At 37.6% G+C, this 25,929-nt stretch overlaps 1 protein-coding gene across 5 annotated transcripts in view; it reads left to right on the forward strand.

The window, feature by feature from the left end:
• Positions 1 to 25,929, forward strand: part of ano4 (anoctamin 4) — a 106,661-nt gene that overhangs the window by 35,972 nt on the left and 44,760 nt on the right. For 2 of the 5 annotated variants that reach the window (XM_062980976.1, XM_062980977.1), the window contains 4 exons: positions 13,041 to 13,141; positions 13,330 to 13,431; positions 18,680 to 18,724; positions 24,627 to 24,758. In XM_062980976.1, the coding sequence (XP_062837046.1) occupies positions 13,041 to 13,141; positions 13,330 to 13,431; positions 18,680 to 18,724; positions 24,627 to 24,758 (380 nt within the window). Of the gene's footprint in view, positions 1 to 13,040; positions 13,142 to 13,329; positions 13,432 to 18,617; positions 18,725 to 24,626; positions 24,759 to 25,929 lie in introns of those variants that run through there. The other 3 variants (XM_062980975.1, XM_062980978.1, XM_062980979.1) reach the window with 3 other exon arrangements.

Raw genomic sequence — 25,929 nt, forward strand, 5'->3', positions numbered from 1 at the left:
AGAGCAATCAAGAAACGTGCCAAGTCTTAATATTTTTGTTGTGTGTAATAACATGGAGCTTGGTCTACAAAATAACTTCCCTTCCACTAATAGAGCTTTAGGTATTAATTTTTAAAGAATAGCAATTTATTCCAATTAGCCATTAACCAAATAAATTAATAGACCAAACAAACTCTCTGACTCGCACTGACATCCTATGCAGCAGATTGTGGAAGGTCTGTGACTTATAAATAGACAAATATTTGGAATTAAGAGCCTTTTTTGTGAGTGTTTACTACATGCTAAGGGACCTTACTAGTGCTCATGAAGGCAGCTTGCAAATTTCCAGCATTCTCTACCACAAGGGCTATCTGGTCCAACCCCCTGCTATACAGGAAAATATCAAAGCACCCCTGACAGATGGCCATCCAGCCTGTGCTTAAAAACTTCCAGAGAAGGACCTTTTATCACCCTGCGAGGCAACATGTTCCACTGATGAACAACTCTTATGGTCAGGAAGTTTTTTCTAATGGTTGGGTGGAATTTTTCCCCTTTGCAATTTGAATAATAGAATCATAGGGTTGGATCCATCTATTTCAAAAGTTATCATCCACAAGAAATCTGTTTTTGCGTGATGTTTTTACCTTCATGCGGTTAGTAGAAATTACTATCTTTTTGCATTCGAAATGTCTAGTCTTATCTCTCTACCTATGTCTCCATACGTCCAACAAAAACTCTGGTACATAAAAGGGAGCTGGCAAATGTGAAACTATGAAAACAAATTTGAAAATAATTTGTGAAAGTACTTCAAGATGTTTCTTCTTAAAATCTATTACTGAAATCTCTGGCAGTCCATCCTTGTCAACGGACAAATACGGTAATCCACGAGGGTTTAAGCCTTCGGGAGCCATCTAAAGATCAATCACCTCAGGTAAAGTTTTCTTCTAGACTGAAATGCAAATCAGTTCACTGAGTAAAAATGAACGTTCCCTTTGGGGAATTAATGAAATCCTTCTTTCAATAATGATACACACACAAAAAGGAGAGAGTTCACTGCTAGATACTCTTTTCATGGACTATACCACCGCACAATCGCTTTGTGACTAGATTGCAGAGGCGTCTTCAGTTACATGGCCATTAAGGGCGGCAATTTAGTTTCCAGGCATTATGAAACCGTATTTGTTTTGTGTTGCAAAAACAAAGACTGAGAAAACCAACACAAAAGGCACGCGTGTGTGTATAGAATTGAAACACTCACAGCCATGCTCAATATGTAGCCTTTTGACCTTATTGTATACTGTGTAATACTTTTTTAACTTAAACTCTTTGGCAACAAACATCCAGCATTATTTATTTATTTATCGTATCAGAAGTGAAACCCAGGGTACAGTTGTAATGTATTTAGAAACACAAACAAAGTTAAAAACTTGGCATTATACTAAATGTCCTTTGACCAGAATCTGGCCACTTGGAGTGCTCTGGTGTCGCTGCGAGAAGGTCCTCCATTGTGTATGTGGCAGGGCTCAAACCACATTGAACTAAGTGGTCTGGGGTTTTCTCTTCCCCACACTCATATGTCACGGACTCCAGCAAGGATGTACCCTTTAAAGGCAAATTTGCCTGGATAATATCCTTTAATGCCCACCATCTATCATTGCCACAGTACAGGGAACGGAGGTAGCTATGTAACAAATCCATCTAGCCTAATTTTCATCTAGTATGAGCAGATGTGGCTTTATAGGCTATCCACTAGAAATCCTTTTCAGCATTTATAACCTTGTCTTTCAAAGATATAAGGAATTCTGTCTTTGATTTTCTGCCTAAAGAACTTGCACTCTACCACTGAGCAATGGTTCTGCCTCATCACATGTTGTTCCCTTTATATATGAAGAATGGCAATTGAGGGAAGCAGATTGATGACAGCAGGCATGATGGCTTCTTAAAGAACAGTATTTGCTGGCATTAGTATTTGCTGGCAGGATGTCCGGCTCCATGATTTGTCTTTGCTTGGGGGCTGGAGAATAACTCCATGTTGCAGGGAATGTTTTCTTAAAGCAAATCCTAGCTTTAGAGGAGAGGTTTTTCCAGTCAGCACCTGTAATGGTAATGCTTAAAAGTTGGTTGAAAAATCCTTTTAAATGCATGGTAGGCAAAATGGCTCTGAATATTTTGTCTGCTCTATAAAGATTTTAGCAGTATAGTACTTATTACAGAAGTTAAGCAGCGGCTTTAATCTGCATTAATAATATGGCTGTTTCTATTTATAAAGGACATTCTAATTGTACGTGACACTCCCATCCTAATGGCTTGTCCTATTTTTTGCCTAAACCCAAAGCTCTTTTTAAAGAGAAATTTGCCATCAGAATTAATGCAAATAACATAAAATGACACTAGGAGCAAAATAACACTAATAAAATGAACGATCAGCATGGGAACATTAACCTTGTGGGTTCTTGGAGTAAAATGCATTGTTGTTTTTTTTGTTTAGATTCAGGAATATAAAAATTTGGCTACTTGCCATGGGTGGCCAAATGCAAAGGAATGTAAGAGCCCAGTAGATGAATCACAGAGGAGCAAAGATACATCCTCTTCACCCAGATCAGATCTAAGCAGCTTTCAATACGCCTAATTCACTATGTATCATACAAACAACCCTGGAGTCACTGCCAGAAAGGGGAACAATCCTGTTACTGATTATAATGATGATGGAGATGGTGATTATAATTTCTTAACTCGTTTTTACAGCAGCTGTGACACAAAACAAAGGGTCACACGACTTCATACAGATATATTCTGGATCCTTCTTACACTGGCAGCTAACAACTACTTCTCTTAACGGGTAGCTTTTGAAACTTTGCAATGCAAGGAGTTGCTGCTGGTGATGGGAACTGCAGGTAACTGTCGCAAACTAGCCGAGAAAGACCCATGTATGTGTTTGCCATTCCTGGTTTTCAGCAGCTTTTAGAATGTTCCAGTTTTTCTCTCTTGCTCATACTTTCCCTCTTGATGATCTATTTACTTTTATTGGCAAAAACTGAGTTTGAACTGAAAAAGTAGTTTGTGCTCAATTAGCCCAGTGGGATGAAGGAGGACAGGAAAGGAGGAAAATGAACAAAATCTGGCTACCAGTATTAAAAAACTCTGAAATCAGTACATTAAATAAAGAACGACACTCAAAAAACAGGGAAATTCTAGACAAGAAACAATCAGGGCCCCTTAACACCTCCCAACAAAGGATTCCCCTAGGCAGGGAGCAGCCAGGCTTTGAAGCTGCAAGGCCATTATTTGCCAATCAAGCTGGCCAACTGCAACATTCACACTTGCCTCAAACAGACAAGAGTCCTTTCTCCCACCCTGGGCATTCCACATATATATAAACCCAACTTGTTTAGTTTCCCACAGAACTCAGAACCTCTGAGAGTGCCTGCCATAGATGTGGGCAAAACGTTGGGAAAAATGCTTCTGGCACATGGCCATACAGCCCAGAAAACTCAGCAACCCAGTGATTCCAGCCATGAAAGCCTTCGATAACGCAGAGGACAGGAAAGGCAGAATTTTATTTATTTATTTATTTATTTATTTATTTATTACATTACATTATTTTTACCCCGCCCTTCTCACCCGAAGAGACTCAGGGTGGCTTACAACAGTCGGCAAGTTACATTGCCCAAAATACATTCAATAAAACGACATATTAATAAACAATAAAATAGTACCACATCCATTAAAACTCTAATTAGACTCTATAAAACCATTAATTATAACATTTAAAATGCATGTATAGTTAAATTCATCCAATTTTACTCTTTCCCATAGACTCAACAAAAAGGAAACGATTGCATCATCTCCTAGTTTGTCTGTTTTTCCTCTTTAATAGCTTTGGTCATCTTGATCACACTCTGATTTTGGCTGGACACATATGGCCCAGTTTTCATTTGTGAAATGCTGAAGGGTATGTGGTCATGCTATGCTTTCATAATGGATGCATTATCTGTACCTGGTGGGATGAAAAGCTCTCTGTCTCTGTAAACCATGTGAATGCCAACCACAGCTTTTGTAGTTCAACACTCCCACTGAGACCGTGCTTTACCTAATTAGATCAGCATCCTTATCGCCCTGAAGCACTAGTAACTATCTAACATCACCTTCAGAAGCATGAATCTATTAGACCCATTTTATTCCTGTGTATTTCAAATGCTTCTACATTACATTGTTTATTAATTAAAATGTCTTTGAAAAGAAAGATCGAGGCAGCCCGTCCTATTATGGTTGTCTTGATGGAATTTTTTTAAAGTAATTTTTGCTTTTAGGTACATTATTCTGTTCTACTATGCAATGATATATACCGTATTATTAAAGCTACCTTCCCATCTAGTTAAAGCAATATACAATCAAAGAGACCTGTAGCACAAAGAAGACAAATATTCCACTGTCACCTCCTAAGATAAATTATTGGTCAGTTTCTGATGGATTCCATCCATATGTGTATAATAGATAAACTGATTGTTGCATAGCCAACTCTGACACTATTAAGAGTGTAGGAGAGATGTGTTACCTCTTGGTTCATGACCTTTTATTTATTTATTTATTTGCTATATTTATATACTACCTTTCTCATCCCTGGGTTAGGGGAGTCAAGGCAGTTTACAACATATTAATGCAAAAATTCAATGCCTACATTCATATAATAGAAAAATCATAATAACTAAACACTAACATATAACTATCATTAAAACCATTGAACATATGCACTGCCCAATACTCTCACATTATCCACTTTGAACTGGAGTATATGGTAGTGTTGACGCAGATAATCCAGTTCAAAGCAGATATTGTGGGATTTTCTGCCTTGTAACCACTGCCCAAAGCTTTCATAGTTGACCCTACCACCATCTCTTTGGTGAATTATAGTGTGCACATTTCTCATGCATTCTCTGTGCAAGTGTCCATGAACTGGGATCTAAATGAAGCCCTTTTCCACATTGACTGTATAGATCCAATCCATGGGCTCGTGTCTCTTGCCCTTTTATTCTTAAAATCCCTCCCAGGATCTGATGCTCAGGTTTCATGGGGATCTCTATATTAGATAAGTGGTTGAGCATGCTTTACCTTCCCTGTTAATTGAACTAAAATGTCCAAATAGAGATGTAGAAAATAAAAATAATAATGTTTTATTCTGTAGCTATTAGCTAATAAACAGTCAGCCTCTGTTTCAATCAAAAATAATACTTCTTGAATTCTTTCTAGTATCAACTTCTAAAACCTCTTTGGATCATATCAGTTCCTGTCTTCTTAAACTCTGTTTTTGACCGGTCTTCTCTCTATTTTACAGACAAGCCTTAGGTTATATTCTGTTTGCCATATCTCACACACATACACAACAGTCTGTTGTCTGGTTGCACCCAGGTTTGCCCAAGCTTTTTGCTTTACAAATGGTTGTGATACATACGCAGATTTATTAGTCTAACAGCTATGATTTAGGTTAGTTATTAGACTTTTGGCTCATGACTTGAATACCATCACATTAATAATCTGGGACTTCAGTCACCTTTCTATATTCGCCATCCTTTCCATTTTTATTACTACTTAGCTTTTTAAAATTAATTAGAGAACATCCTGGAAATCCATCTGTTTGTACTAGGTTCTTTACATATTTCTGAATTTGTAGATTAGTTGATGATGGACAGAACTGATTATTATACAATTTGACCCAAGGTACACATCTACAACAATATAATGTTCAAAAGCAAGTATTTTATGTGCTTTGCAGAATCTCTTCTATTGGTTTGCTGTTTTTAAAGTTAATAAGTTACATTTAAAATTATATACACAAAAAATTAAAATGTAATTAATTCTGTGACTATGATTCTATAAAACAATTTCATTTTCATGCAAGGAAACCACAGCTTGCATAGTATTATGAACTTGCAAAATTCTTCAAAGAATTGACCTTCTAGACTTATAGACAGGAAATGCATAATATTTTTATTCATTTTCTGCTATTGCAGTACTAATAAGAGTAGCTTACAGGCAATGTGATCCTATTTAATGCTAGCAGATTAGATACTTTAATACTGTAAAGCTCCATCAGCATATTTAGCCAAGGATCTCACTGTATTTAGCTAGCATTCATATCATCATGCCTGTAGAGCACTGCAACACTCTGCTTACACGGAAGTCTGTGACAACAATGGTTGCCAGTAGCGTGACTGTGTGATAAAGCTCTCCTAGGACACCCTATGTCCAATGTAATTATACTAGAATACGTCGCAAACTTATTTTAACCAATAACCTCTTGCAATTAAGCAAACTATAGATGTACTTGCAGTAGTTCAAAGTAGCAACACTACTTCTGTATTAGGAGATGGGTAAATAGATAGCTAAGGCCAAACAAGTGTGCCTACTATATATGTTTAAAAAAGGCAGCAGCATGTTTATCTTGGAGGGTTAGAATAATATAACCCCTTTTGGCAGCAGCATTGAGAAGGACTCACTCTAAAACAAGTTGTATAATTTCATTTCCCACTAAGTGTAATTATTAATGCTTTGATATTGCTTTCAGTTTTTCTCTTTATATGTTACGTACTTTGTATGTTCTAAAAGATTAATGTCATGACTTCTAAGCTAAACATTCTTTGAAACGCTGGATAAATGTTGCCTGTTTTGATCCCTCTATCTTTAAATACATTCTGTCCCAGCAATATTCAAAGCCTTGAAAATATTAATTTCACAAAACTAATAGCTGAAAGGCTTTACATTTGGATGCATAATAATATGATGGCCACCCAGGCTCTGTATTTTAAACCCTAAAATATGCAATCAAAGAATCCAGTTCTCCCAAAGAATGCAAACGCATTCCCACCATTTGCATCTTTGCATGCTGAATTTGTTTGCAATTTTCTTCAGGGTATAGGCGTATTACATTTTTTACATTTTAATTCCTGTTTTCTTCCCACCCTCCACCCACCCTAATCCACCAAAGCCACGTGACAGAATCTATGCTGGCTGGGAAATTTTGAAAGTTAAAGTTCGTAAACTTTTCTAATCCCTGAATTTTAGTATAGAATTTAGAATATTTTTGATGAGGGAATGAATAGGCTTTCTGTATAGCACAGTGCAGTTTGGAGATGGTAGTGGTAAGAGAAACATTTACACCAGAAGTAATGTTTATTTTTTTTTCTTGAGGATCATGTCCTCTAGTGATGTATCTATGGAAGGAGATATTGCATCACTCTCGGGTAGAAAAGAGCTCTCCCTTTCTTTGTATCACATTGCACTTTCTAAGAAGGTTCATCTTCATCTTATATACTTCCTGATGTTTTGGCCATTGGCCATGCTTGGTGGTGCTGATGGACTAAAACATCCTAAAACATCTCAAGGAATTCAGGTTGCTCAAGGTTGGTCTATAACAGTGGTTCTCAACCTGTGGGTCCCCAGGTGTTTTGGCCTACAACTCCCAGAAATCCCAGTCAGTTTATCAGCTGTTAGGATTCCTAGGAGTTGAAGGCCAAAACATCTGGGGAGCCACAGGTTTAGAACCACTGGTCTAAAAGAAAGTCATGGGAATCCTCTCATTTAAAAGTCTACATTCTATATTAAGACCAGAGTTTTGAGTTACTTTTTTGAACTTCATCTCAGGGAATAGGAGCATAAGAACATTTTCATTCTTCTTTGTGTGATGTTCAAAGACAAGGCCCTCTGGGGTTTCTAGCATTTGGTCGAATTTGAGGTTGAAGAGTGGAGGAAAAAGATCATTACTGATGAGTAGAACTAGTATGGATAGAGAGAGAACTTGGGATCACTTGCAAATTGACTCATTCACAACATTAATTTCTAAATCCTCATATAGACTTTGATATATATTAGCAGAAATTGCACACACACATTTAGGTAGAAATTGCAAATATATTTATCCATAATTCTATAGATGAAGAATTTGCTGAGAAAGAGGAAGACTGCTAGACAGGATCATATATAGTTACTAAATTTAATTCATTTTTCTAACAGTGCAGTCTGATGCATAGGTGTTTAGTTGTGTCCAAAGAAACCTCATCCTGGTGAAGTTTTGTTTATAATTGCAACATTAACTTTTTATTCCATAACTCATAAATGGAAATATGACAATTTTAGATTTGTGATATATATGCAGTCAACTTAACTGCAACTTTTTGATACATTTGACAAATTATGTTTGGGCAATTGGTCGTATTTCTTTAAAGCAAGTGATTTTCTCTTCAGAATGATGTTTTGAATGTAGCAAAGCTACCCAAGAATATTCCTGAATAATTTAAGTGCTTTTTAAGTGGGAGTTTCATGTGAATATGACAAAACTTTTTTGTTTTGTCCTACTGAAATGGAAGGATGATGAAACAGACTTCTCATAAAATCTTTCTCTTGGTACACTTTGTTTTAGTCTTATAAGGAACAGATTAGTTTGTCTGTATGAAATACATAAATCTCTTTGCAAACACTGTAGCCTTAGCTAGCAGACAACCACATTTTTGTGTGCTGTCGACATGAAATGTGGGCATTGGAGGAGTTTAAAATCTCCCTTAAAATGCTCTGGTGCATTGGTCTTTTCCTGTTTTTGGCATCAGTTAACAGCCTGGGCATGTTGCTATCTTTCACCCATTTCAAGGCTTCTTGGTACATGATCCCAGCCAATCAAAAACTGTGTTCATCTGTGCAATGTATCTGAGGACCTGTTGATAAACTCTATAAGTTAGCTGGCATTGCCCCCCTGATGTGTGATGGTAAGTTGCTGCTAATTTTGAGAGAAATAAGGTCGAACACTGTGAAAGCCATCCACTGCATGACTATCAGCCCCCTCCCACCAGACTCAAATCAAGGAAAAGCTTCATGAGAACCACCACTCCTCTTGATGTTCCCCCAGGAACAGCAAGAGTATCCCTCTGGGCAGCTAAACCAGGCAATTCCAACTGGATGCCCCCCCCCCCCCAATGAGGGTCTGCCTCCAGGTGCAAACCAAGAATAGGCAACTTGAAAGTCCCTAAACAGACTCAGAAGCGGGGTGGGCAGATCAAAAGACAACCTGGCAAGATGGCACTACCTGGAGGAATCCTCCACCTTGTGTGACTGTGGAGCTGAACAAACAACTCCTCATATGTATGCTTGCCCACAATGCCCTGCCTCATGCATGGAGGAGGAGTTGTTTAAAGCTACGGACAATGCGATTGCTATTGGCCACTTTTGGCCCAAAACTGTTTAGCTGTTTGTGATTCCTTTATTTTATCACTTTTTAAACTTATTTATTATGCAATGCTTTTGACACAAATAAATAAATAAATAAATAAATAAATAAATAAATAAATCTGAGGACCTCATGAGATGGAGGTCCAGTAGCTGGGGGACAGTCAGGGAAACTGTGGGGCAGCACCCAGCTTTGTCCACTTACCATTGTGGGTCATGGGCTGCTATCCCACAGCGTTTCCAGACTGTCCCCGGCTTCCATGCTGTCCCCAGCTTCTTCAATGAGGATACGGGTGACTCCCCTTATCTTCAGGGCTTTCTTTTGGCATGCTGCCAGGACAGAGCCCAAGGAAGCCCCGCTGCAAGTAGCCCTGCACCATACGATGGGCTCCAGCAGACTCCATCCTGGCTTCATCCTGGCAGCATGCTAAAAGGAATTTAAAAACATGTCTGATGAGGTTGCAAGTGGCATCTTGTTGATCAGACTTACGTACATGACTGAAAATAGACAAAGCCACTTTGGTTTGCTCACTCATTACACAACTGAATCACTACTCCTTGACTGACTTCATTATGCTCCAGCTTCATTGCTTGGTAGCCATGTGTAACAAGACTTCTTTGATCAATTTCCAGTTATGTTAAGCTATAACAATTAGGGAAGGAACAGAACAGTTCGATATCTTAATGATTCTAAGACTTCTATGTGTAGTTTCATTCTGTTATTATAATTTAATTCTGGTCTGAAATCTGGATTTGAGAATATAGATTTCAGAATCCCAAACACATGCCATATCATTAAAACTAGGATTTTTTTTAAAAAAAAACAACTACTTCCGTGTTTAAAATGATCCTCTAATTGTGCCCCTATTACAATATTTTAATTGAAACCAATATGAAAACCCTGGCAGAGTTGGAAAAGTGTAGTTATGAAAATCCACATGACTAGAAAAGTGGGGGTTGCCATTTGCTGCCAATTTTGCTTTCCTGTTTTAATTGCATATTTTAAGTTTTTCAGAATGACGTTAATAACTGCAATCGTAATAGTAATAAATTACAATTGATACATTTGGAGCCATCACATTTCAAGGACTTTGCTTTGACCAACAGTTACAAGTGAACACCGTGATCAGATGCAAATGTTTGCTTTGACTTAAGGGTTCTTGATTTATTGTTTGCACAACAGATAGAAGTGAAGCTGTGATTCTTGAAAAGTCTTGACCTAAAGGAGCTTTCATGCAGATCATTCAAACTGTCCAATTGAAGAAGTTTCTAGATTCACAATTGAACATTCAGATTGTAGAAATGGTTCTTTCTATTTCGTGCAGTTTAGATATTTGTCACTTACAGCCAATACATCCCATGTGCACCTCCACATAGAGCTGGGGATTGTGGTGTACTTGAAATAGGAGACTGCAGCATTCTGCTACAAGTTCCACTTATAGTTGTTATTGGTGGTATGTGCATCTTTAATAAGATTTTACTTAAACAATACAAACTTGGCAATATGGTACTATCTGTTAGACTGAAGAAAAGCAAAAAAAACCCCCATATATACAATAATTGGAGTTATTTTGACATATCCTAGGCATATTTTTTGAAATAAAGTATACAACATAATATGGTAACTTAAAAGCAAGAAGCATAAAGCATTCCTTAATAATAATTCATTTACCCAAAACTCTTTTAAGGGGCATTTGGCTTTTAGTAAAGGTAAAGTTAAAAGTTTTCCCCTGACATATAGTCTAGTCGTGTCCGACTCTAAGGGTTGGTGCGCATCTCCATTTCTAAGCCAAAGAGCTGGTGTTGTCTGTAGACTCCTCCAAGGTCATGTGACAGACATGACTACATGGAATGCCGGTACCTTCCCACCGAAGCGGTACCTATTGATCTACTCACATTTGCATGTTTTTGAACTATGTTGGCAGAAGCTGGGGCTAATAGCAGGAGCTCACCCCCTCCCCGGATTTGAACTGCCAACCTTATGGCCAGCAAGTTCAGCAACTCAGCACTTTAATCCGCTGTGCCACTGGGGGCTTATTTGGCTTTTAAGAAAGCTGAAATGGATTGTAATTTCTTTAGTCTTTCCAGTTCCTTACCTTTTAAAATATTAATGATATTAGGCACTTAGGCAAGCGTCTAATATATATTCTCTGGATTCCTTTTTGCTGAGGATGTTGGTACTTGTTAGTTTTAAAATCCCTTGATCCTTCTTTCTATGGAAAGCTATCCCATTTGGCTACAAAGCTCAATGATAGTGTTGTTAATCGTGAGGATTCTAATATCTTAGAGTTCTTTTAGAGTACGGCTTAAGAGTGTCAACCATCATATGAATTGGAATGATTCAGTAGAAATTGTTTACTCATACGTTCAAAAAGCTTTCAGCAAAATCCCTTCCCAAAGACTCCTGAGAAAACTTAGCACTCATAGAATAAGACGATAAGATCTCTTGTAAAGAGGATGCTAAAGAACAAGAAACAAAAAGTAGGATGTAATGAAAAATTCTTGAAAGAAAAGTTCAAATGGTGGGGTCCTGCAAAAGTCCGTAATGAACTGGTGTCTTTTAACTGATTTTTCATAAGTTATCTGGATAATCAGCAAAGTTGCTATATCGATTGATGGTGTAATTTTTTTAGGACGATGAAAACAAAGCAAGCTAGTGCATTCACCAATGAGGAGGTTCAATATATTTTCTGGCAACAAGCATAATGTAATGGTTTGACTGTTGGACTATGATTCAAGAAGGCCAGGGTTAAAATCTCATCTTAAACTTAAACAGTCATTATCTCTCAAGCAATGGCATATTTCCAAGAAAACTGAGTGATAGGTTTGTCTTAGGGTCTCCCTAAGTTAGAGTTGACCTGAAAGCACACAACAACACCAAGCCAAAACAAAAAGAGATTATGCATATCTTCAGAGGGCTTTGTGCAAACTGGAGAAATTGGCATTAAGATGAAAAACATATATAAGGTGGCGGTGGATCTGATGTGGCTGAGCAATAAAAGGGATCTTGGGATTGTGAAAGATAGGTTGTATGAACTGTCATCTCAATATGCAAATGACATATTTCACAACCGTAAAAGGGTATGATACCACCAGTATCATAATGATTTCATATTAGTGAGCACAGCTAGAACACTGTACATAGGTCTGGCCATTACATTTCAGAAACTTTATTGTATATCTGGGAAGGGTGTAGAAAAGAGTGACAAAGTGAGCAAGGAGTTGGAGCAATTCTGATATGAAGAAAGCTTACTACACTTGGGGCTGAAAATTTGAGAGGGGGATATTTTTCTCCCTTTCTTGTAATTCTGAAACCCAGTGTCAGTCAATGAAACAAAGCAGTGGGAGATCGGGACACACAAATGAAGCATTACTTCACTCAGCACATAGTTATGTTATGCAAAGATGTTATGATGGCTGCCAACGCAGGCAAATTTAAAATGAGAAGAAGCAGAAATCTGTAGGAAGACATTATCTACTCTATAGCTCATAGTCAGAATGGCTGTATTTTACTTTGTTCAGCAAAGACAGTGTGCTTCTTAATACCCATTGCTTAAGGCCCTTCCACACCCAGAATATCAAGGCAGAAAATCCCACAATATCTGCTTTGAACTGGGTTATCTGAGTCCACACTGCCATATATTCAAAGCAGAAATGTGGGATTTTATTCAGCTGTGGAAGGGGCCTTAGAAGCACAATCATGAGGGTGCAATTGTACTTATGTGTTGTTTGTTGACTTCCCACAGATAAACCCTTCATCTTTTAATGGAAAGTATTTACTCTTGATACTGCTATAATAGAGCATTCAGCTGGAGGGAAAAAATCTTCATTTAACCTATTTTCTATTGCAGTCATCTTTATCGAACAGCGATATCATCTTTGTGAAGTTGCATGCTCCATGGGAAGTGCTGGGCAAACATGCAGAGCTTATGAATGTAAGAATGCCTTTCAGGTAGGTTTAGTTATATTTGGAGGTTTGCTATCTGTTTTTGAAAAAACAAATGTAAAATGAGAATGAAAACCATAAGTTGGCTGTTTCTGGTTACTAGTGGTCTGCATTTTTTTAAAATTCAGTTTCAATTTTAATTGAAGGTGATATATAAGCAGTGCCACTATTTTCATGGGGTATTCTGTCCTTAGGCCCTTTAACCCCTTCACTGCTGGAGCCCCCTGCATACTCGTGCCCTGCTGTTTTTTAAATGGACATTTCTTTGAAAACAGTGGAAGGTCCAGGAGATCCAGGTACGTACGGCAGCACACCAAGTGCATGCCTGTTGATCGTATCTGGCATATTCAACACTCGTAACTTGCCAGTATGCGTACTCTGTCGCTGGAGGCAAAGGCCACCTAACTATTTAAGCATTTACTAAAAATTATATTTTCAGATTTACTAAGTTAAATATGTTACTTGTATTTTAAGAAAAAAATCATAAAATTTCATATTGCATCAATGACCAAATTAATTTCCCATTATCATTAAGATAATGTGGATAATTTGGCTATATAAACACGTCAAAAATCAAATATGATTTATATGAATGTATTTTTAAAATTGAGATCTAAAACCTACTTTATGCTTAATTATTTAGAGAATCAGTTTTGTTTGGCTTAAACTAATCAATATTAATATATTCTATCAGCCTAATTCATCTTCCACTTGTAACTCAATTAACCAAGTAGAGTGGGCCCTCTGTACCTACAGATTCTGCACCCATGGATTCAACTATCCATGGCTTGAAAATACCCACCCGCCCCCCAAATCAAAAAGCAAAGTCTGATTTTGCCATTTTATATAAGGGACAGCATTTTACTTTTCCAATGTATATAATGGGACTTGTGCAGCCACAGATTTTGATATCCATGGGGGCTCCCAGAATCAAACCCCAGCAGATACAAAGGGCCCATTGTAGATACATTTTTGACTACTAATTCTTTAACAGACAGACATAAAGAACAGGGTGAGGACAAAAAAACTAAAGGCAGTTCGACATGTTTGAATTTTTTTGTTTCCGAATAACAATAAGCATTTATGAAATTAAACAACAGATTAGGTGGTACTTGTTTAAGTAAAGAAAAAAAAAACATTTTGAAACTTTTAGAGACCATCTAAAAGCGTCTTCCAAAATGTAGCCAGGATAATTTTTATTTCTATCAGCCTCCACTTTTCTTAAGGTTTTCATTTGGGTGTCTAAATTGAAAGATCCGTGCTTATGTTTAACATGCTAGGGGTAGCTACAGAGAAAATCTAATCTGCCTTCCCATTTCCTCTCTGCTGTGCTGCTTGCAGATGCTTAGCAAGGGCGCTTAGAAACAGGCATTTTTACCTTCCCTGTTGTAGGCAGACACCCTCAACAGGAGAATGAGCAGCTAGAACAGAATCCCATTCATTTTCAATTCAAAGTTTGCTGAATTGTTTACAGTAGACATGCTGCTAAAATGCAGCTCCTAAAGTCTGTGTTTCTCTAGTTCTCCTTCCTTCCAGTTCCAATGCCACTGAAAAATGTCTAGCTAAAAAGAAAAGGGAGGTTAGGTATGGACACATGAACTTAAAGTAAACTTCTTTATCATCTGCTTTGTTGGGACATGAGAGAAGCCTCCCACAAGGATGGTAAAACATCAAAACATCCAGGTGCCCCCTGGGCAACCTTCCTTGCAAACGGCCAATTCTCTCACACCAGAAGTGACTTGCAGTTTCTCAAGTCGCTCCTGACACAGAAAAAAAAGGCTGCTTTGATAACTGAGGCATATCTGTATATTCATAAATATTTTAAATGAAATATTATTCTGTGTAATTTGAAAAGCAGATACTCTTGAAGAAAAGACAGTCATAAGCAGTTATATGCTGTAGCCAACCTCTATAGCAGCAGTTCTGGGAAAGTGTGCTCCGCGGAGCCCTTAGGGCTCTGTGAAGCATCCTGAGGGGCTCCTGGGTTCACTCCTCCTGCTCCCTCCTCCCCTTTCTCTGCTCTCTCTAAGCATCCCCTCCTCTTTCCTGCTTCTCCCCTTTCCCCCGCCTCCCTCGTCTCCAAAAGATTTTTCCTCTTGCCTTCCTTGCTTCCAAAACCTCATTTCCCTCCCACTACTCAGAGGGTGCTTTGATTATGCTTTTCCTGCATGACAGAAGGGGGTTGGACTGAATGGCCCATGGGGTTGCTCTTATTATTATTATTATTATTATTATTATTATTATTATTATTATTATTATTATTATTATTGCAAAGGCTGGGTGGTCATTTGTTGGGGGTGCTTTGATTGTTCTTTTCCTGCATGGCTGAAAGGGGTTGGACTGGATGGCCCCTGGGGTCTTCCACTGAAATACTGTTAAGTTTATGTTGGTTAAAATTGTTCTACAAAAGTTTGCCCATACCTGATATATATACGTTATATATAATATAATATAATATAATTAATATAATATAATATAATATAATATAATATAATATATTATATTTGGGGCTCCATGAGAAACTTTTCCTTCAAAAAAGGGCTCTGTAGTTGAAAAAGTTTGAGAACCCCTGCTCTATACATTCTAAAAGCCTCATGTTGTATCTTTAAGAGGTTATCGAAAAATCTACTCAGGGCAAAGTGCAGCAATCCAGATGTTGATCGACCTCAACTTTAGTGTTCCTTGCCACCAGCTGTGCTTGCCATGGCTAATTGGAACTGAGATCTGACAACTCTGAGGCTGCATTTTGATCACTCCTACTTTAGGCTATCGATTCCCTTGTCAAAGCCTATCAAGTTGGAAAGATCAAAATTACAGGCAATTCTGTAGGTTTGTTCTTGAGTTAAATTTGTTTGTAAGCCAAAACAGATATATTTTTAAATTGTAACTCCAGCTAAAACTATATATTTTTTTAGCTTTGGAGTTAGCTGTGGTGTTTGCTTTGTGTCTGTGCCCCTGTTCAAAAGATTTTGCCTCACTTTCAGTCCCTGTGATAATTGGATTTTTTAAAAATCCAATTTTTGTTGTAGAAACAAGGATTGGTGAGAAAACTTCAGTGGAGACACCTTTTCCTCATGAAAAATTTCCTCATGAGTGAATTTCCCTTCTAAGGGGTAGATTTTTCTCACTTCCTTTTGTCTCGCCCCCATTCTTAACTATGAATTGTTTGTAAATCAAATATTTGTAACTCAGGGACCGCCTGCATATCACTGTTTCAACAGAAGTTGAGTTTTCATATTCAGGCACACTTTTTGAGGTTTACTTTATCCATATTTTTGAATTTAAACAGCCAATCTAACTCATGGATCAAAACAAAACAAAATCTTAAATTCACAGATATGGGGAACCAAGCATAAACACCTCCCATAGAGGGTGTTATTCATTTCTGACAATAAGTATTTCATGGCATCTATAACAAGGATTCTTTAACTAGCCACTGTATGATATTTAACAATGGCTGTATCTTGTACATTTTAACAATGACTGTATTTTACACATGGAACAAAAGCATAAGAATTATCTTGCCAAATCAGATTAATGTCCATCAAAAGCAGCATTCTGTTTCCAACAATGATCATTCAGGTATTTTGGGGAAATTTACCAAAAGGGCCTGGGGGGCAAGAAGGATTTGCCCTAGATATTTTTCTACCTGAATTTTGCTGCCATCCATTGCACATAAAGAACCTGACTTGACTAGTAATTGGGTTCAGCATTGATGATGGGGCACTCTTCCACTGCACCAAAGAACAACAGGCACTCATTTAAGGGGCACACACATATCCAACAATAGTATGTTGATATCTATCACTCTGTTGCATGAGACAACCACTCTATTCTGTGTAAGAACACGTATAGCACAACATAGAGATACTGAACAATACCTAAAATGGTTTTGATTGACCAGTGGGGGAACCCATCACCCTGTGACCCACAGAGCTGTCTTCCCCATCCCACGAGGGAAAGCATTGCTGCCCAGCTTTCCCCTGCACTCACCTGTTGCTGGCAATGAGAACACGAAGCCTCTCGTGTTCTCATTGCTCTGTCATACAACATTTTCAGCACAGTTCAGGGACAGAGCCCTGCTGGAAGTAGCTGTGCGTCATTTGATGGGATCCAATGGGCTCCATCCCCAAATTTGCCCATGTGATGAAGTTGTACTGCTATTCTGAAGACAATATCAATCACAGAAGCAGGAAATTCGAGTTTTGTTAATATATCCATAAATGATTTAGGTCTAATCTTATCAACCATTATATCAATAAATGGGAATTTGTAATGGGAATTATTGCTTTGCTAACAGACTGCTACAAACTAAGACCAGGCAATAACATTAGATGAGCAGTTAACCCAAAAGCATCAACTCACAAACTGGATCTATACTGTCCTTTATTCCCAGATTATCTGGAAGTGTAGACTCTTATAATCCAGTGCCATCAGATAATCTGGGATCAGATCCTGGGATATAGGGCAATGTAGATCCAGCCACAGCTGCCTCCAAGTGCTCCTTCATAATTTATAATAGATTGAATCCCTGTCCTTTATCAAGATTATCATAGAGATTAAACATTTGATAACTTTTTCAAGTTAACAATGGAAGAGGAGACAGAATATATGAATTCATTTCCCCTTTTTTGTAAGTTATCAAGAGGATCACAAGGATCACTCCCCTTAATGGAAAGTACAAACCAGCCACTTTTAGCATTTTACTACCAATCAAGGGACCCTCCTTTCACATTTTTATAATTCCATGCCCTTCTTAGACCACTTCAGTACAAATACAAACAAGACATGGACCAGCATTTGTTAAACTGTTGCATATGCTATATCTGCCGTTTTGTTAGGGGAAGGTAGAAAAAGAGCCTATCTTGTTCAATCAATTTGATTTGATAGTTAAAATCAAATGGGCATTCCAGCCAATATACATTTGCAGTCACAATATAGAGGCAAGAAAGAGGGGATAAAACTCGTCATTGGTCTAACATAAATGGGGGGAAGCACCTATCAAGACTTTACATGTTGTTTATGTGCTGCATGAATGTCACCTCTGAGCATCATCAATAACACCAGTATCCGCTGTACATGTGCTGCATGCAGTTATGCCAGTCACCCAATGCAAGCGCTATCTACCTCTGTATGGGTGTTTTAATGCTCCTTTTTTGTAAGCATATCCCACTTATCCAATATTTCAGTTATTGATGCTTCGAGCATAGTACTGAATTTATTTATATTTTCATTTGCATTCCAAATAGTTGGCATCATTTCTAGGGCCATTTGAAAGACAAATGGCTCTTGATCACGCTTTTCCATGCATGATATAAGTGGAAGAAAGAAGAGTAACAAGAATGAATATATTTTCACAGTTCCCCTGATACCCAAGACTGTTATGGGTTCTGTGATAGTTCTGTCTGTTAATCTCTCTCTTTAGTTTCTTCCTCCACCTCTTACAGGCTTCTATCTTCAATCTCCTTTCCTTCCTTGCTAGTTCATACTGTAACTGACGATGGGTTTTCTTCTCGACTGGCTTCATTTTTGCTGTTCTTCCAGGAGAAAAATCTATTACCTGCACCGCCGATACAAGTTCCTGAACAGGTTAGTGATTTCCTTTGGTGTTACCATATTAATGCAAAAAGTAAGGCATTCATCTATGAACTGTTGTTTATGTAAATTCAGTGATCACTGTCCAGTGAACTACTGTTACCTTTATTTGTACTTCTCAAGTAGGTGCTTATTATTACATTTATATTCCTCTGCCCTAAAAAAACCTTCGAATTGTTTCTCCTTTATCAAGCTGCCTTGTAACCTTTTGAAAAATGGAAATCTCCATAATCTTCTGGGGATTTTATGATCTTTGGAAAGGCATGGCCTTGTTAGAAGTCATTACCTTTTGAAAAATGATGCCGTAACCTCTTGATAAAGGCATAACCCAAGTCATAACCTTTTGGGAAAATGGCATTCATGAAAGGCAATTAGGTTTCTCAGACGTTAAACTGATGTAGCTAGATATGCACAAAAAACATACATACATATATATAGTTTCAGAAGTGTTATTTCCAGTTTCCCAAAAACATCTACTGTCCCTTAAAATATATTTGCCTTTAAATCATGCTCTCAAGAGACAAAAATAAGCAGACCTCTTTAAAAGTAACATAGTTGATTTACTCACAAACTTCATGTATTCAGCATACAGGTACTTTGCTTATCAGTCCAGTTACAGATAGAAATTGAAATAGTTTCTTTGTGCAGATAACACAGAGCATCTTTCTTATTATCAACAGTCCATAATCTAAAGCATGTCTGTTCTGAGAGTATAATAAGAGTTTCTGTCTAGTCTGAAAGTCGAATGGAGTCTAATGGCTTCTGTACAGCATTCTGTTCCTACAGACTTCTAAAAGCATACTGTTCCTACTGAAGTCTAAAGCATACTGTTCTACAATGGAGTCTGAGTCCTGAAGAAGCCCAGACCTGATCACATGGTCTGCAGACCCTCTCACTACAAAGAGTTAAAGAAAAACTGCAAACCAATGCACACAAATACAATACTGTAAGCAATTCAATAATAGATTAGTAGAGGTTTGAAGAAGGTTGCTATTTCCAACAGAACCAAAGCAGAAGTGACACCATCCTTAGCATTATTTGTTTTATTCACTTATATCCTATTTTTTTCTCAATAGTGAGAATCAATACAGCTAACAACATGTTTAAAAATAAAGCTATGCTCAACTTAAAAAAATACATATAAAAGTTATGTAAAAGCGATTAAACAATTTATAAAATTAAAACATTAAATATGAAAACTATCTCCCATTGGTGACATTTGCATTCAATATATAACTGGCCTGCTCTCCTGGGAAAAGGTAATATTTGGGCTGATAGATAAAAGCAGGAGGAACTTTTGAAACTAGTGATGTCACAGAATATCTATAGAAAATGACATTCAATATTAGGGAGCCCTAAGATGCAAGTATACCTGAGGGCATTTATTTTTTGTGCCTTCCTCTGGATTTTACTGTGTGAGAGGGAATTATGAATAAGGAGTTAACTCAAGATGTACTAAAAGATTTACTTTTAAAGAAGAATTTTGCCTTCATTATTTTTCATTTTTCAAATATTAAACCAGGTGCCACACTGAAAATAATTTTTGAAAGTAAAGATCTTTGGAAGGTTATACTGTATAGCAGAGGAGTTACATAGCAGGGGACATCTCTTGCCCAAAGTAAACACTCTGCTATTATGAAATCTGCTATTAGAAGAAATACATGTCCACATATTTCTTGTTTCCATGGTACTAAGGGATTCCTACACTTTACTAATCTAGCATGCAATACAATAAGTAAAGATTAATGTCTGGTGGCTTTTTAGTTAGTGAAAGTGAATTGTCTCCAAAGACATAATGAAGTAAGACATTTTGCAGACATTTCACTCATAAGCTCCAGACTGTCTATTCTGTAAATATTTGCTCATGTCAAGCAAACATTGGCAGCTCTAGTGGTGGGTGGCACTGGCAGAGAACTCTCTGAGATAACAGCTGTGCCCCCATAACTGGCACTTATTTGTACTGCTCAGAAGGAGGTTCAGTAAACCTTTTTTGAGTATCTTTTAGCATCTAACACGTAAGTAATGTGTTGGTGGGTTCTAGTACCGTTCTCAATGTTGTTTGGCTTTAACTGAAAAGTAGGCTCTGAAGCTGTGAATGAGAATGAACACTTACTGGTGTGGGACTGTGCATAACATCCTCCCAGATGTTGGGGAAATTAATGTTTTAGATTACAGCTCCATAAGAATACAGTAGTCCCCAAGCACAGCCTCTTGCTTTCCTATTGTTTCTTTAGCCTCATATCTTTTGCCCTATTTATTTATTTATTTATTTATTATTTACAGCATTTATATTCCGCCCTTCTCACCCTGAAGGGGACTCAGGGCGGATCACATTACACATACAGGCAAACATTCAATGCCTTTTAACATAGAACAAAGACAAACAAACATAGGCTCCGAGCGGGGCTCGAACTCATGACCTCCTGGTCAGAGTGATTCATTGCAATTAATTGCACTGGCTTGCTCTCCCGCCTGCGCCACAGCCCTACAAGGTGAAAAGCAAGTTTTTATAGTGAACATAATGATCAGTCTTATAGCCTCCAATAAACATTTCTTTTAATAAAAATGGGAGACTCTTCACCTATCTCTTGTGTATTTGGCCTGAAAATACATCTGGAGCTCTATCAAGTCTCAAGAAACCTCTTTGTAGATAAGTGTCTTTGAAATTTCCTTTCTGCTTTGCTGGCAGGCTTTCCCATATGTGTGTTTGTGCACGTGCGTGTGCACCTGTCTATGAATGTGTTGACCTATTGAATAGATACTAATAAATCTTATCACTGTGATTGCTTTCAGCTCTCAAGCTGTATGGTTTTTTTCTTTGGGAATTCATGCCTTTTACAGCATGTCAACACAATGCAGTGGAGCCAAACTGACAGGCCATCTTTTTGAAATTGCACCTTTTGTGACAAACAAGTGGAAGGCAAATGGACATAAAGTGATTAAAATTTTTTAAAGTTCTGCTTCCAGAGCTTTTTTCCCCTTGAATCTGAAATAGCCATATCTAAATCTCCACTATGTAGTGTGTCAATTACAATGAGAATTTAAGTGAAACTAGCTAAAAGCTCAAGGAAAATGAAATCTCTGTGGGCGTATTTTTGTTGTCCTGAGATTTGTAGTAGAGTGGTCACTTGCACACTGTAAGAAAGTAAGGGTCATACATCACAAAATCAAGGACTGTCCTTCAAGCAGATGACTATTTCCATAAATAGAACATGTGCAAGAACACGTAAGTGGAGCTGGAGATGTGGTGCAATTATCCATTTGGTAATGCATTGGATTAAACACGCAGCTGGTGCAATGTTACAAATTCAATACAAGGATTGCATACTCTCCAACATTTCACAATTGAAAACTGGGACACATGTGACCAAGCAATATCAGAGTGAGGTCAAAAGTGATTAAGGAAGAAGAGCACACAAACTGAGAGAAGTTGCAGAAGTTTTCTTTTACCTGTGCCTGTTGGGAAGGACAAGATTCTCCCCTGCACTTTCTCTTTTTATACACCCATCTCTTAAAAAAAGAAAAAAGGGGGGAAGGGAAAAATAGATTACCTCCGGTCTATCCCAGTCTAGTCACAAAAAAGCTAGTATCATATGCTTCACCCTCTCGACCAGTGGTTCTCAATCTGTGGGTCCCCCAATGTTTTGGCCTTCAACTCCCAGAAATCCTAGCAGCTGGTAAACTGGCTGGGATTTCTGGGAGTTGTAGGCCAAAAAACCTAGGAACCCACAGGTTGAGAATCATTGTTCTAGACCTCTCTATGCTAGTTCTTTTCTCATATTACAACAAAAAAAAACTTTTAATTTATTCTTCAAAACTCAGAATTGGCAAGCCCTTTTCTTCTTCATGCAAAAAAATGAATAAAAGATTTCCAGTCTTTTAAAAAAGTTTTCATGTTAATTTGTCCATTTCAACCATGTCCATCATTTTTATTATCCTTTCCTCCGTTGTTGGTATTGTTGTATTCTTCCAGTTCTGCACATGTGGCAGTCTGGCTGCTGTGGTCATATATTGCCATAGGCTATCCTGGTTATTTTTGTCAGTCAGACCAAGTAGGAAAGTCTCAGTTTTTAGCTGGATGTTTCCCCTTAAAATTTTCTGGATCACTGTGTGTATTTGAATCAAGTATTTCTGGGCATGTTTACATGTCCACCACATATGATAGAAGGACCCCACTTGCGGTTTACATTTTGGAGCTCTTTTTCTGTATCCTAGAGAGCTTTTCAGGTGTCAGATACCACTGATACATCATTTTATAGAAATTCTCTTTCAAGTTATAGCATATGAATTGTAACCCTTTATTCCACATTTTCTCCCATTGTTCCAACATTATATTATGACCAACATTTTATGCCTATTTTATCATGCATTATTTAACTTGCTCATCTGCCATTTCCCATTTCAATAACATTTTATACATTTTAGCAATGAAATGTTCATCCTTCACACATAATTGTATCTCAAATTCCAATTTGCGTATTTCAAAACCAACTGACTACTTATTTTGTCTGAATCTCTCCATTAAGTTTAAATATGAAAACCACTGGAAGCTAAAAACCTTCTGTAATTAATTGTTCTCTTATTTTGATTCTATATTCTCCATGTACATTTTCGAGATCTTGATATGTTAACCATTTCTTCTTACCTTGTGTCACTTTTCTATAAAATGCTTCTTGCGTAGATACTCACCCTGGAATCTTCAGGCATAAAATTGATTTATATCTCCCATATTCGTAGTAAAGCGCGTCTAACATAATGGTCTTTGAAATCCACATTCACTTTCACTTTTTCATACCACATATATCCCTGCCAACCATATCTCAGATCATGTCCTTCCAGTGTTAACATCCTGATATTATTCAACAAAACCCAGTCTTTTATCCAGACTAAACATCAAGCAGTGAAGTAGAATTCCAAATTAGGTGCGATTAATCCATCTCTTTCTTTTGCATCTCGTAGCAACTTAAATTTAATTGTCGGCTCCTTTCCTTGCCATATAAATTTAGATATATCTTTTTGCCATTGCTTAAATGGTTTATCTGTTGCTATCACAGGTATTGTTTGAAAAAGGAACAAAAATCTTGGCAGTACATTCATTTTTATCACAGAGAGTCTGCCCAAAAGTGACAGTTGTAATTTATCCCGTCTTGTGTTGTTGTTTTCGGGCTTGTCCCTGTTGTGAGCCGCCCCGAGTCCCTTCGGGGAGATGGGGCGGGATATAAAAATAAAGTTTATTTATATTTATTTATTTATCTTAATAAGTCTTTTTAAATATCTGCCCATAAGGTTTCATAATTATTTTGGAATGGTAGACAGTTTTTATTTGTCAGAGTAACACCTAGGTAGGTACATTAAGTACTGTTCTTGATGTAATACACAAATCATTTAAATCAATATACCTTCAATTAAGTCAGCTTCAAACCTTTGGGAAAGTTACTGTACACTGGGAAGAAATGTTTTCTTTCTCTCAGTTACCTATGTCCGTGAAAGAAATCCTACACAGAAGCTTCTGCCTTTTCAATTTCCAGCCCAGGATACAAGAGGAATATATTATTCCCATGTCTTCTCCTCTCAAAATGTTTTGCAAAGCACCAGTAGCTGTGCTGCCTTGAGAAGAAAACCCAAAGGAACTCTCTCTGCAACCGGTAGCAATTTAAGGTGATGATCCCTTGATGCCAAGCATTTCCAGTTTAGAAATCACATGATCAAATTGATTTGGCTGTACTTTATGGAAGGCATTGGCAAAATGGAAATCCATGTATTGTCATTATTTCTGGAACATCTCTCTGTTTTGTTCATTATTGTATGCTTATTATGTTGGAAATATCTGTTTCAGTCTGATATCATTATTGATGGCTTTAATTATCCTTTTTATCTTGCCTTTCATGTGCTGCAGAATCGAGAAACAATTAAGCAGGTTTCGAGGATGGTTACCTAGAAAGCCAATGAGGCTGGACAAGGAAAGGATGCCAGACCTGGAGGAGAACGACTGCTACACGGCTCCATTCAGTCAGCAAAGGATTCATCAGTGAGTGATCTTATATTGGGATAAATAAATTGTTTTCAGTTTATATCAGAGGATGTAGAAGATGTTATATAGCCTACTACTATGGGAGCCTCTGGTGGGGCTGCAGATTAAACCGCTGAGCTGCTGAACTTGCTGACCGAAAGGCCGGCAATTTGAATCCGGGGAGTGGGTGAGCTCCTACTGTTAGCCCCAGCTTCTGCCAACCTAGCAGTTCAAAATCATGCAAATGTGAGTAGATCAATAGGTATGGCTCTGGGGGGAAGGTAACGGCACTCCATGCAGTCATGCCGGCCACATGACCTTGGAGGTATCTACAGACAACGCTGGCTCTTTGGCTTAGAAATGGAGATGAGCACCAGCCCCCAGAGTCGGACTCTACTAGACTTAATATCAGGGGAAAACCTTTACCTATAGTTGCAGCCTTACTGCGCTGTTTGAAATTCTGCTCAGATTTTTAATTTTGATATGAAGAGAGGCTTCACTAGAACAAAAATAGTGTTCCCTGAATTCAGTCTGTCTTGTTGTTTCTGTATGTCTTCCAGGTTGTTTCCAGTTTCTGTGACTCAAAGTTGAATCAGTCGTAGGGTTTTCTTGGCAAATTTTATTCAGATGGGTTTAGCCATTTCATCTTTTGAGGCTGAGAAAGTATGACTTGTGCAACATCACCCAGTGGATTTAAATGGCTGTGTCTCCCAGAATCCTAGCAGAACACTCAAAACACTTCACCAGACTGTTTCTCACAGTGCACATACTTAACAAGAAAAAAAGCACATTGATACTTACTGTCTTTTGTTTATTTAATTTCAATTTAATCACATAGTCATATCTTTATAGAAGCATAACTATAAAATAACATGAAAGCATTAGATATTAACCAATAAAAAGGCAAATGAAGAACAGGATGTCAATAATTAAATCAGCAATACAACGAATAGAATGTTTGAACACGTATAGCACAATTCAAAACATGAATCAAGAAACGTGAAAGACACTGCAGACTAATTCAACCAGAGATGTCAGCCATAGCGGAGCATTTGATGAACCAACCTGGACACAGCATATTATTTGAGAACATAGAAATGCTGGACCACTCTAATAACTATCATGTCAGACTACACAGAGAAGCCATTAAAATCCACAAGCATGTGGGCAATTTCAACAAAAAGGAGGA

The sequence above is a fragment of the Anolis carolinensis genome, chromosome 5 (genome assembly GCF_035594765.1).
Source record: "Anolis carolinensis isolate JA03-04 chromosome 5, rAnoCar3.1.pri, whole genome shotgun sequence".
Classification (NCBI taxonomy): domain Eukaryota; kingdom Metazoa; phylum Chordata; class Lepidosauria; order Squamata; family Dactyloidae; genus Anolis; species Anolis carolinensis.